The sequence below is a fragment of the Festucalex cinctus genome, chromosome 18 (assembly GCF_051991245.1).
Source record: "Festucalex cinctus isolate MCC-2025b chromosome 18, RoL_Fcin_1.0, whole genome shotgun sequence".
NCBI lineage: Eukaryota > Metazoa > Chordata > Actinopteri > Syngnathiformes > Syngnathidae > Festucalex > Festucalex cinctus.
The window spans coordinates 3187969-3201889 of NC_135428.1; the positions used below are offsets into that span (position 1 = coordinate 3187969).

Here is a 13921-nt window from a genome sequence, read left to right on the forward strand (position 1 = left end):
ATAGAGCATATTTTTGTCAAGAAATATTTATGGGTGACTTCCCCTTTAACTCATTTGCTCCCAATAACGTGTAAATACATTTTTTAAAAAGTGTCCCAAAGACGTATTTATACGTTTTTTTGGGGGGGTTGGGTATTTTTTATGCTAGAGCATTCAGAAGGCTTTGATGCAGCCTCTCAACGGCAAAGAACGGTTGCAGAAATTGTAGTTATTACACAAACGGCCAGCAGGTGGCAGCAGAGCAAAGGAGATCAACCAGGGCCATGTAGAAAAAAAGCTCAATTACTTACAATTTTAAATAGATTTGTGAAAACTGATGAAACTTAGCTCTCTTCTAATGCTAATTGCTGCAAAACGGAAACGGAAAGAAACATACTTTTTTTTTCCTAGTGAAAGAAGAGACGTTAATCTTTCTTTTGATAGGTTCCGTGCTTTTATAACAATAGAACACAATATTCTGTGGGCATTGCAAAATCAGTCAAAATCCAGTAAAACAGCCGGGAGCGAACGGGGTTGCTTCATGTGAAAATGGCGGCGAGTGAATGAGTGAATTTGTTCAACTCGCGTTTACCGCAATGAAACGTTAATTACACATCAGCACTGTTAGGAGGATCCGCGTAATAAAATACCCCAATTGTTCCCTAGATTATAAGCAACCGTTCCCAGATAAGGCAACAGACCTTTTTTTATCTTGCATGAACCGCAGCGCAGTGATGACATCCCTGTTTATTAAACAGACCATCAGTCGGATTGAAGCAAGCCATTGCGCGGATGACATTTTTAAATGAAAGCTTCTCTGCTGTCTGTCGCTGAACTCCTAAGCAGCTTTCATGTGCCGTCGACTGAAAAGGTCAAATAGTTAAAACGGTTCAGTTGAAAATGACTTTGCAGCTGTCGCGAAGAATCTTTTTTTTTTTTTTTTGTCTGACTCAATCCACATAATGCGTTATACCCGAAAAGTAAATATTATGTACAAGTAATCCTGGTCTCACTCTGTCATTCATTTGTTGTGTTCATGTAACAGGTACTGGACGATCCTTCAGAGGATAACCTTCACATGGGTACGTACGCAAACCATATTTTCTTTCTTCCTCTGCTTTTTACTTGGGATGTAACGATATCCAAAACATCACGATACGATATTATCGCGATGTGAAGGTCACGATACGATAATTATCGCGATATTGTGATATTTCAAAAAGATCACAATATTGTAAAAAAAAGAGCTCATACTAAAAAAAGAAAAAAAAAAAAAAAAAAACAGTACATAACAGCAATGCATATAAACCATCTACAATCTCTAATAACAATATGGAGGCACTTACATGCTAATTCAAGCACACATTTATTGCTTCACAAGCAAATTTGGCCCCCCTTCATCTGACAATTAGCATAGATTTTAAACATGGAAGGCTAAAACATCCCTAATGAAAATTAAATAGCACTAATAAACTAGCCACTAGAGGGTGCTAGAACTCCACAAATGGAAATCAACCTGACTTTTTTTTTTTTTTTAACAGATGTGTTCCTTTTAAATACTGCCACCATGACGATGACAATATTGTGGCAGTTTTAATATCACGATATTGCCCTTATCGTGACATCACTGCTTTTTACCCTACTTGAGTAGCTACTAGGGATGTAACGATAAGTGCGATATCGTGATATCGTGATATTAAAACTGCCACAATATCGTCGTCGTCATGTTCAGGATATTTAAATGCAACACATCTGTTAAAAAAAAAAAGTCAGGTTGATTTCCATTTCTGCAGTTCTAGCACCCTCTGGTGGCTAGTTTTTTAGTGCAATTGAATTTTCATTAGGGATGTTTTAGCCCATCTATGCTGAAAATCTACACTAATTGTCAGATGAAGGGATAAAGTCAATATGTGGAGAAACTCAATGTGTGCGTGCATTAACATAACATAAAAATAATAATAATTAAACATAATAATAGTATAATATCATTGCAGTTATGTACAAAAGCACATTATTGTGCTTTTTTTTAAAAGTATGACCTCATTTTTTTTTATTTTTTTTTTTACAATATTGTGACCTTTTTTTTTTAAATATCACCAACCACAATATCGTGATAATTATCGTATCGTGAGCTTCATATGATGATAATATCGCATCATGACGTTTAGCGACTGTTCATATAACTAATTCAGTTAGTCCCTGGCCTCCCTTTGCACCTCCTCGAGGCGCACGCTAACCCTCAGCAGCACTGCCAGGTCACAGATGGAACGTTGAACTCCTCACGTGCTTAATGTGGCACATTTAGTGATACGTTAAATGTGCTTGCACGAGGCTGCACAATGGCTAAACATAAGTGTTCATGTTTGCATGAAATCATGGATTATTTTTGTCATTGCCGTTCATATTTACTTATCCGTTCTCTATTTTTCCGACAGTGTTCGAGCTGATGCGCAAAGGGTGAGTGCAAGGTGTCCTTTGTTCATATTTGAAGGCTCATCCCCTCGGTTTCTCTTCATCCGCATCCTCATTTCTTCACTCCATCCATCCATCCGCCCCGCAGCCTCAGCCTTTTTGCGTGTTCTTATACAGGGGCTGGCGGTCTTGCTTGGCGCCTTTACCGGCTTCAAAGGGATTTGTAATAAGTTGATGCTTATTACCAGCAGAATTCGGCTCCTGGCATGCATGCATGGCTGCCTCCCCCAGAATGCTATAAATGGGATCAAATGAAATGAGACCTGTTGTTATTACATAACGGCGGGACGGGGACGTGGTTAACATAACATGCGTGCATGCGGTTGATGGGATTTGCTTTTTGATCCTTTTAATCTTCTTGGCGCACATGATCATTAAAAATGCAAAGTTGTTGCAACTTTTGGCTTTTCCCATCATGGGCTGCCACATAAACACCTTAATCTGATGATTTGTGACTTTTTAAAAGTTGTACTAACACAGCAGGACTATTTGATTGGAAAATAAATTATGCGGTGACAAGTAGGTTCATGCTGTATCACATTATAGAAGTCAGTGTTTAAAGCATATGGATGAAAGGGAAACATGAGGTGTGCCTTGATTTGCAATCCCAAAAATGTGTAAACATGTTTTTAAATACTTTGTCCTTCCCTCCCAAAAACGTGTTTACATGTTTTTTTTGTTCTTTTTTGTGCAAGCAGAAGGCTTTGATGCAGCTTCTGACATGAAGAAGTGGCTTAAAGCAGTGTTGTTCCAATACTGTTTTTTGGCCCCCGATACCGATATCCAGCTTTGCAGTATCGGCCGATACCATACCGATACTTATGTTTTTTTTTCTCTCGACATGAAAAAGCTGTCCTGCTATTGGTTCAGAGCATTCAAGGGCCAATAGGATATCTTAAATCGGCATGCAGTGAACATGTCACATACCAGTGAATGTCGTGCACCAGCACGACACAAGATGCTGCATCCAAAATCCTATATTAGCTTTGTAATTAATGGTATCGGCATGTTACTTGTGAGTACTCACAAGTATCGGTATTGGAACACTAGTAGTTAGTACATAAAAACAGCTAACAGATGGTAGCAGCGTATAAGAGATCAGCCTTGGCCATGTTGCAACAAGCTCTTTTTGACAGTGTTTTCACCAGGAACGTGAAAATTGATGAAACTCTATGTTGTAATGCTAATTGCTGCAAAACGGAAACAGATACAAATAACTTTTTTTTTTTTCCACCCCCCTGATGAAAGAAGACACTCTAATCTTTCTTTGGGTAGGTTCTGTGTTTTATAGCAATAGAACACAATATTCTGTGGGCCTTGCAAAATCAGTCAAAATCCAGTAAAAGAGGGAGCGAAGGGGGTTGCTTCAGTGAATGAGTTAAACATCAAGTAAGAATGTGCATTTACAATTCATATTTATATTCATTCATTCATTCATAGAAGAGGCAAAACATTGAAAGCGTATTTTACTATAATGCAGGATAGAAACGACAATCTTATTCATGAAAAATATTGATAACATTTTGTTTGGTCAGACGGGAGCACTGTCTGGACTGCATGACTTGGTGATTGCGAGGTCACAAGTTGAAAACCAGCTGTCAAACCGACCTTGGGCAAGACATCAAACAGTGAACCGCTCTTTGTAAAACCACCTCACTCGAACATCTCTCCTGAAAGTGCGAAACGAATTTCATAATGGGGATCACGAAAGTTGAATCGATCCAGATCAATCGATGACTCCCTCTGGCATCTTTCAAAACATTTTACCTCGCATGTGGACCAGTTCAGATACAAGTATACGTGACGAAAGAGGCAGCAACAAAAATGCCAGATTTTAATTTGATTGTGCGGGTTTAAAAAATCAACAAAAAAGGGGCTTGTCCCAGCGTAACAGGACTGACAGATGACTCAGCTACTGTATTTACTCCTTAACTCACCCATCCGCAACTCAACCTAAATTGAGCAATAACATCTGCAGCATTGGCAATGTTTGACTTTGGGTAGCCCATTTCCGAGGGCTGTCGAAAGACATCGAAACTGCCGTATCAATTTGAAGCACCGATGAAAATATTTAGAGTGCATCTGAAATGGGAAAACTGTGAAATGTTGTGCTCACTGTCAATTTGCAGGCCAGTGTTGGAAGTACCCACAGACAATCCGTTGTCAGAGGAGCAGGCAAGGTTGTACTTCCGAGACGTCATCCTTGGTATCGAGTACTGTAAGTATCCCTCCGATTGAGGCCTTTTCGGGGGGGAAGTTTTGTCTGCTTACACTCTAATCAATACTGAGCCTACACTGGATGCATGAAACATTGTTTCTTTTGATGTGCCCTGGTTTGCTGCAGCAAACGGCCTCAGTCCTAAATGATTACGAATCAATACTGTCTCGCCATTGCGGTCTTCAGAGTCTTAGAAAGAAGATAAAATGTCATGCTGAAGTGTTTCTCCGGTAAGCTGGATGAACCTGCTTCCTCTGATTGAAGAGCCTGCTTTCGAGGACTCTACTTTATTTTCAATGCTTAAGATCTTCAAAATGTCAAGTCTTCGTTTCGACATCAAATCAAATCAAACTGTTGATTCCCAATGGCGATAGAAAATAATGTTTTCATAGACTCTTTTGTTTAACTCATTTGCTCCCAATAACGTGTAAGTACGTTTTTGTTTTATGTTGTAAGTGTCTCAAAGACGTATTTATACGTTTTTTTGTTTTTGTTTTATGCTAGAGCATACAGAAGGCTTTGATGCAGCCTCTCAACTGCAAAGAACGGTTGCAGAAATCGTAGTTATTACACAAATGGCCAGCAGGTGGCAGCAGAGCAAAGGAGATCAACCAGGGCCATGTAGAAAAAAAAGCTAAATTACTTGCAATTTTAAATAAATTTGTGAAAACTGATGAAACTTAGCTCTCTTCTAATGCGAATTGCCGCAAAACGGAAACAGATAGAAACATACTTTTTTCCCTGATGAAAGAAGAGACTTTAATCTTTCTTTTGGTAGGTTCCATGCTTTTATAGCAAAAGAACACAATAATCTGTGGGCCTTGCAAAATCAGTCAAAATCCAGTAAAACAGCCGGGAGCGAACGGGATTGCGAAATGTGAAAATGGCAGCGAGTGAATGAGTTAAGAGGGAACTCTGTATGTTATGTTAATTTTAAACCATAATTACATGTAAGGTCCGCCGCGCGTACGACGTTAAGACCACAAACTTGTCTCCACAGTGCACTACCAGAAAATTGTACACCGGGACATCAAGCCCTCTAATTTGTTACTGGGGGACGACGGCCATGTCAAGATTGCAGATTTCGGAGTGAGCAACCAGTTTGAGGGCAAAGACGCTCTGCTCTCCAGCACAGCCGGCACTCCTGCATTCATGGCGCCGGAGACCTTGTCAGACAAACGCAAGAGCTTCAGTGGAAAAGTGAGTTGGCTTTATTATGACGTGATGCAAACGATACATGATTGAACTTAAATGAAGTTATTAACTGGGTATCCTTTCAGCTGGAAAGGAAATTGGGAAAAGAATGTAAAAGATGAACGTGTTAGGCTAAGTTGCTTGCTTGTTTTGATCTACGCCATTTGCAATGAATTGAAATGTAACAGTATATGTAAAAAAAAAAAAAAATGTACCTCTCAGTGTGCCTATTCAGTAAACTCCCACTCCCATCGTCATTGATTTACCCACACAGACATACACAGTAACTATGAAATATGAAGTCAAGCTTAAATAAAAAGTTGTTACATAATACAGATAAAAATATCAGGTGAAACAAATTGGAGGTAAGGAAGAGGTTAAACCAGGATACTGATGGTTGATTTTTACCAGTCTATAGCTGTAATTCTGTTTTTGAGAGGAACAATTTTATTCATTTTATTGACTTGGTGCTAATCGATCATTTTCTTTACTGAGGCAGTGTATTTTTGACAGTTTTTCTAACACAACATTTTATGTGCAACTTTATTTATTTTTTTATTTTTTTTTTTTTTTTTTTTTTTAGGCGTTGGATGTTTGGGCCATGGGAGTCACTCTCTACTGTTTCATCTTTGGAAAGGCAAGTTTACACGTTGGCTCGTTGCTTCAGCATTTGATTGACCTTTTTCAATGAAAATTTCCGCTGTAGCGAATTAATAATTTGGCGGGTACTCGGGGGAGTTGTAATTCCCTCAGCAACCTCTAGGGGCACCACGTTGATTTTGCTTTGTTTTAGGAGCAAATTAAACACTTTATTTAAAATAAATAAATAATAATAATAATATGTTGAAATTTTAGAAAACTTTATTTACAGTATAAATCTTTAGGGATCTATTTACTTGGTTTTTAATTTATTATTTTTTAAATAATAAATTAAAATAATAATAAATATGTAATAATAAAAAGTAATATAATAATTTATTATTATTATTATTATCATTATTATTATTGTTATTATTATTATCAATAATTTTTAGTATTATAATAGCCCTGGAAGCTCACTGCAACTTTTGTTATAATTTTTTAAACAAATCTGTTAATATAGTTTAAAAGGATTTTTTATTTTTTTTTCCAATTTTACTGCAAATAAATATCGTCTTGAAATATCTGTTATCGGCCTCCTTGACTACTAATAATCCGTATCGTTATCGGCCTTGAAAAAAACATATCGGTCTATGACTAATATTTTCTCCTCCAGTAACAGACTTGAATTGAATCTACCTTTCTTGTGTTTTTCCATCGTTTTCCGTGCCCTCCCTTGCAGTGCCCATTTATCGACGAGTACATATTGGCTTTGCACAATAAGATAAGGACCAAACCTGTGGATTTCCCGGAAACGTAAGTTCCCCGTATCGCACCTCCACACTGCCGCTACATTAAAAAAAAAAAATAGAGAGAGACCGGCGCAGCCACCACCAGTTCCCAGATCAGCTCATTTATCTTCACCATTTTCATCTGCATCCCAGACACAAACACGTCAGTGCACTGCCAGCATGAATCTAAATGTCACCTGCATGTGATCAAAACAAGCACTGAAAAGGTAAACAGGGACATCAGCAGATTGGGAATAATACACAAACCTTTTTTTTTTTTTTTTTTTTCTAATTTTGCCTCTTTAATCAAAACATTCGTCTTGGTGACAGGTCAGAGGATAAAAAGATACAGGTTGAAGGGGCAAACTGATTAAGAAACTGCCTATTAAAGCTTCTCCCAAACAGGATAACGCACCATCTTAATGGTGATTAACGGAGACATCACATTCGTCAGAATTAATTGTTTTTTTATAGCGTGGCTCTCCAGCAAATGAGGCGGTGTTGCATTGCAACGTGCACATTTCCTTTCAAAAGGGAATTACAATGATGTCATTGTGCTGGTTTCAAGTCTTGTTAATTGAGCTCGTCACTAAAACATTCAAGAAGAACAAAATGTCTACTAAGCATTCACAGCTTTGAATGATTTGATGAGTTTTTTTTTTTTTTCCTTGACGGCTACGTTCCTCGCAACACAATCAAACTCGTTCCAAAAATGTTGAAATTAGCATCTGGCAATGTGGGAGATTCGCTCTTCATGCTTTTAACAATAACGTTTATCTGTGGGAGTTAGCTGTGAGTTAGCTGTGCGGTGTAAACGTTTACGCCGTCATTATGTCCTTCCATTTATTTCCACTCATTAATTAGTTCATTGGTCAGTCAAGCGTGCATTGAACTGCTGAAATGAGACTGTTAATTGTCACTTGTGTGCTTAACGCCGTCTGACTTACAGTGGATATTAACTCTGCACACAAATGGCAGTTATTTGTGATAGAAAAAAATGAGACCCTGATAAATCATTTCAAAATTTTCCATCATTAGAGGGCATATAATCTGTACTACTCCATAGGTTTATTTTTTCTTTTTTTTTTTCAAATTTAGTTCGTTTTAGTTTTCAGAGTGGTTTGGTTATTTTTTATTAGTTTTAGTTATTTAATATATGCGTAGTTTTAGTTTCAGCATTATTATTATTATTTTTTAATTCAATTGTGTGCAATATTCAAAAAACACCATAGGAAAGACGTCATCTGAAGGTGCTTTTCTATTGGCTGCTGCTAGATGACGTCACTTCTGTGTGACACATTTTCAATCATCCTTATTCCGGTTAATATCAAAATAAATCTACTTAAAATCACATTTAAAATCATTCCCAAAGGCTCATGCATTAAAGTAATTACCAAAGAAAAGACCAAAGTCTACACATATGGGCTTATGTTAATGTTTGGTGGTGATTTTGTCCTAAACCCTCACCTTCCCAACCTGTATTTTGCCATTTTGTGTTTGTCTTGTAAACAGCGGGACATTTCTGTGGAAAGACAGTGTTTACACCCCTCCAGCCAATCTCAGAGCGGGGGGTGGCGTGTCACAAATGGGGCCGGGCGAACGCACGCACGGATTTTTATTTTTATTTTTTGCGACACGCCACCCCCCGCTCTGCGATTGGCTGGAGGGGTGTACATAAACACTGTCTTTCCACAGAAACGTCCCGCTGTTTACAAAACAAACACAAAATGGCAAAATACAGGCTGGGGGTGTGGGGGTTTAGGACAAAATCACCACCACACATTAAGAGAAGCCCAGATCTGTAACATGAGAAGTAGTTTGTTTAAATCCTGTATTTAAAAAGTGCCTTTTCCTGAGTGAAACCGGCAGACTGGGCCTTTTAATGTGGAGGGAATATCGTCTTTGGCGCATAGAGGTCAGAATAACATTATAGTGCGTGCAGCTTTCTGACAGTCTTGGTGTAGAACTGCTTCTATTCACTGTGTATTGAAAGACATTCTCCCTTCAAGGTTGTCCGTATGTCGTATAAATTGGGCCGACTGGGCAAAGAAATCACTATAAACCTCTCCTAACTCCTGTTTGTTTGCACAGCACAGAGTTTTTATGAATAGCTCCTCAAGCCAATGGGAGAAAAACAAACAAACAAACTAGTTCATTGTACACCATTCATAACTATGCAACGTTATAGACAAAATATGTACTGTGGTTCGTAATCGCGTCTGCGTTGCAAAACGTTGCCTCTTGTGTTATTATCTCGTGTGTCCTTTCAGACCAAAAAGCAACGAGGAGTTGCGGACTCTGATCTTGCGAATGCTCGACAAGAACCCAGACACCCGAATCACCATCGCTGAGATCAAGGTAAGACAATTGACAGCATGGGGGGGTTAGTGGGGCGCAAATGAGCACCGGTGTGTGAGAGGCGGGGGGATATCCGATATCTTTCCTATTAGTGTCTCCCCGAGGCAGTGAAATGACGTGTCAATGAATCGTCTTGAATCGTCTTTCTACGCTTTTGTTTGTGGCTCATTTGACTGACAGGCTGCAAGTGAACCATTAAAGTTCTGATATGTAAACGTCATCAGGAAGTGTAAATGCCAGGTCAGGTGAAATTGCGCAATTTGTCACGTTTAACTTTTCCAGTGTTCACTGATTTGATTAGTTTGTACTAACGTGATTTATAATTCCGTTGAAATCCAGTCGTTCCAAACATTACCAGCATACTGTACACCGGAGAAATGTGAAAACATAAACTGTATATAATATTCTTCATCCGTCTTAGTGACAACTGTTATGGAGCTGGTTATATACACTCGTGTACTAACAAATGTCTTTGTCGTTAAACAAGGATCCAGACCAGGACTACATTTAAAACATCCATTTATAATAAGTGTATAGACAGTAGAGTCTAGAACAGAGATGTCAAACATAAATAATAAATAAAATAAATAAATAAATAAATAAAAATTCAATCAATCAATAAATAAGGTTATTGCACCGGAGATTGAATAATAATAATAAAAAATAAATAAAAAATAAAAATTCAATCAATCAATAAATAAGGTTATTACACCAGGAATTGAATAATAAAAAAATAAAAAAATAAAAAATAAAAATTCAATCAATCAATAAATAAGGTTATTACACCAGAGATTGAATAATAATAATAATAAAAGTAAAATAAAAATTAAATCAATTAATAAATATGGTTATTACGCCGGAGATTGAATAATAATAATAAAAAAAAAAATGAAAATTCAATCAATCAATAAATAAGGTTATTACACCAGAGATTGAATAATAATAATAAAAAAATAAAATAAAAAATTCAATCAATCAATAAATAAGGTTATTACACCAGAGATTGAATAATAATAATAAAAATAAAAATTCAATCAATCAATAAATACGGTTATTACACCGGAGATTGAATTAAATAAATTCAAAATAAATACAGTACCTAATTGGATGGCAGTTTTTTTGTTTTTTTTGTTTTTGCTGAAGGTTGCGCTTATCGCAGTGAATTACGTGTGCGCGCTTAGGTGGACCAGTGGGTGACTCAAGGGGGTACTGACCCCTTACCTCTGGAGGAGGAGCACTGCTCCGTGGTGGAAGTGACCGAAGAGGACATCAAGAACTCCGTCAAGTTTGTTCCCAGCCTCTCTGCTGTGGTAAGTAACATGAAAATGGACTTAAATGGATGGCGGACGACCACTCTACCACTGAGCCATGCCGCCCTTACTAAGTTTATTCTCTTTAACTCATTTACTCCCAGCCATTTTCACAGAAGCAATCCCGTTCGCTCCCGGCTGTTTTACTGGATTTTGACTGATTTTGCAAGGCCCACAGAATATTGTGTTCTATTGCTATAAAAACATGGAACCTATCAAAAAAAAGATTAAAGTCTCTTCTTTCATCAGGAAAAAAACGTGTTTCTATCTGTTTCCGTTTTGTAGCAATTAGCATTAGAAGAGAGCTAAGTTTCATCAGTTTTCACAAATCTATTTAAAATTGTAAGTAATTGAGATTTTTTTTTCTACATGGCCCTGGTTGATCTCCTTTGGTTCTGCTGCCACCTGCTGGCTGTTTGTGTATTAACTACCATTTCTGCAACCGTTCTTTGCAGTTGAGAGGCTGCATCAAAGCCTTCTGTATGCTCTAGCATAAAATAAAAAATAAAAATAAAAATAAACATATAAATACGTCTTTGGGACACTTAGAACATTTAAAAAAAAACGTATTTATACGTTATTGGGAGCAAAGGAGTTAATGAGAGTTGGTGGTACTTTAGTTATCTCCATCATTTCCTGGTGTGACTTTCAGATCTTGGTAAAAGCCATGTTGAGGAAACGCTCCTTCAGTAATCCGTTTGAGTGTCCGAGTCGGAGGGAGGAGAGGTCCATGTCGGCGCCCAGCAGCCTGCTCATGTAAGTACGGATCTAGCTTCTTCTTAAAAAAAAAAAAAAAGGGCGCACAAAGGTCCGATGTTTGTCTTGTATGGTTGCTCAAGGTCCGGGCTCTTTATTTTTTGCTACTCCTGTCTCCTCTTTCTATTCTTTTAGGCGAGCTTATAGCGTCACTGCTGCAGCTGTAGCTGCTGCTTTGTCTTGTCACCATAGCGCCATAATTCATCCTATATTTGTATGCAGCCGAGCTTTACAGCTTTTGTAAGGGTTTGTTTATTTGTGTGTTGGCGTCAAGACATCAGTGACAAAGAAGGATTGGCATCATCTATGACATCACTCAAACGCAACCAAAAATACGTTTATAACCTAAGATGTTTTTTATGTTGAAAGCGCGTAAGGAATGAAATTGTGTGCGAGCTACTTGTAATATTCCCTTCAGCAAATACGATTCTTTGCATTCAGGCAATCGAGTACAGTAACTCCAGGTTGACTGATGGTTCGTCACTGTGTTGTTTTCATTTAGATACATATAAATAGTCAAATATATATTATTTTGTTGAATGATACATTTAAAAAGTATCAGTAATGGAGCGGGTCAGTGAGTTCCACCACCGGCGGCCATTTTTTTATTTTATTTTTTCTCCCAGCTCCCGAGGTTTTTCCTTGACAAATGGCTGTCCGTCTTTTCTCCCACTTTGCTGCAGGGACTCTTGGCCTTTCCGGCCATCTTTAAAACTGCACCCATCACTCAGGTAACGCGTGCCATGTACACTCGCCACACGCATCATTACGTACACCTGCAAAGATGAAATGAGATCCGGAAGGAGAGCTGCATTGTGTATTCTGCTTTTAGAAAAGATGAGTGGAAGAGTAACAAACATGGACAAATCCAAAATTGTCACCACACCAAATTGCGTCCATATTTTGCAAATAAAATAAAACTAATACTAACAAATAATAAACATAGAAGTAATTAATGCAAAACATTTCCATCTTGAAGCGTGACGCATTAGTGGATGAGGTCATCTGCACCCAATCGTTTGTGGGGAGTGTCGTCACATACGCACGCACCGAGTCATGTTTTCAGTTTCACCAGTTACCGTGTTGACAGTTCAATATATCAGGTCAAAAAAAAAAAAAGATTATAAAATAGGGGTGTCAAAAATAGTGTGTTAATTTTGAGTTAATTTTCTCATTTTCTAACGCAACTAATTTTTGTTTCACGCGCGATTAATGACCGCCCCTTATTTGGAAAAATGCAAGTATAAAAATACAAATACATACATAATACATACAATATAATATATAAATAAATAATATATTATTAAATTATAAGTTCTAATATAAATAAATACAACATAAATACAATCCAAATACAAATAAAAAACAAATGCAAATTATGCCATCTAGTGGCAGAAAAATGACACAAAACACAAATCAATATCACACTTTTTTTTTTTTTTTTTAACAGTACTGTGCATCTTTTTAATTTTAATTACATTTTAACTTACTTTTGTGAATTATTATTAAATGTATCAATGACTAAAAGATGTAAAAAAAAAAGAAAGATTTTTATGCTTTGGGGATGTCTGCATTCAGTTTCATAAACCAAAAAAACACTCATGTCCATTTTTTTTTGGGGGGGGGGGGAGACTAACTGAATGCAGACATCCCAAAAATGTAAAAATCTTAAAATATAAAATAAATAAATAAATAAATGGAAAAATCCCATGTTTGTGCATGTCGCACTCGCTAGCTGTAAATTTTAAAAGGGGCGTGTCACATGACAACTATGATAAGTTTCACTATTTGAATAGAAATTCAAATGAAAACATTCCTCTAGAACATTGTTTCATAACTTGAATTACATAATGATTTGCAATATCATTCTAATCTTTGCAAATGCAACGTAATTGACACCGCTTTTGAGATGAGCTCATTAAGAGTGCGCAGGTGTACCTAACGATGCTGGCAGGTGAATGTAATCAGTCCAACATCCGCCGCACCGGCCTCTGCTTGCCTCCTCCTCGAGGGCCGTTTCCGCTGCTGCTTTCCCACCTCCGACTTTTCTTTCTCATCTTCCCGCTGCCGCTGACATTTTCAATGGTGCCAGGTGTCGTCCTTGTGTATTTTAATGCTCATCCTTAATAATGGACGTCTTTCACCGCCGGGTTGCCCTGGTTTTGTTCCATTTGCAGTGAGCCGTTCGATGCCTTCATATTGATTGATCGATCTTTCTTTCTTTCTTTCTTTCTTTCTTTCTTTACCTCGAATGGTTCTTACAG

General features: G+C 37.5%; 1 protein-coding gene across 2 annotated transcripts in view; it reads left to right on the forward strand.

The window, feature by feature from the left end:
* Positions 1-13921, forward strand: part of camkk1a (calcium/calmodulin-dependent protein kinase kinase 1, alpha a) — a 41653-nt gene that overhangs the window by 23910 nt on the left and 3822 nt on the right. Inside the window, exons 7-16 of one of the 2 annotated variants that reach the window (XM_077505604.1) lie at positions 1025-1061; positions 2415-2436; positions 4581-4669; positions 5670-5869; positions 6447-6500; positions 7185-7258; positions 9504-9591; positions 10773-10901; positions 11554-11657; positions 12341-12388. In XM_077505604.1, coding sequence (XP_077361730.1) covers positions 1025-1061; positions 2415-2436; positions 4581-4669; positions 5670-5869; positions 6447-6500; positions 7185-7258; positions 9504-9591; positions 10773-10901; positions 11554-11657; positions 12341-12388 — 845 coding nt within the window. The remainder of the gene's footprint in view (positions 1-1024; positions 1062-2414; positions 2437-4580; positions 4670-5669; positions 5870-6446; positions 6501-7184; positions 7259-9503; positions 9592-10772; positions 10902-11553; positions 11658-12340; positions 12389-13921) is intronic. The other variant, XM_077505605.1, reaches the window with a different exon arrangement.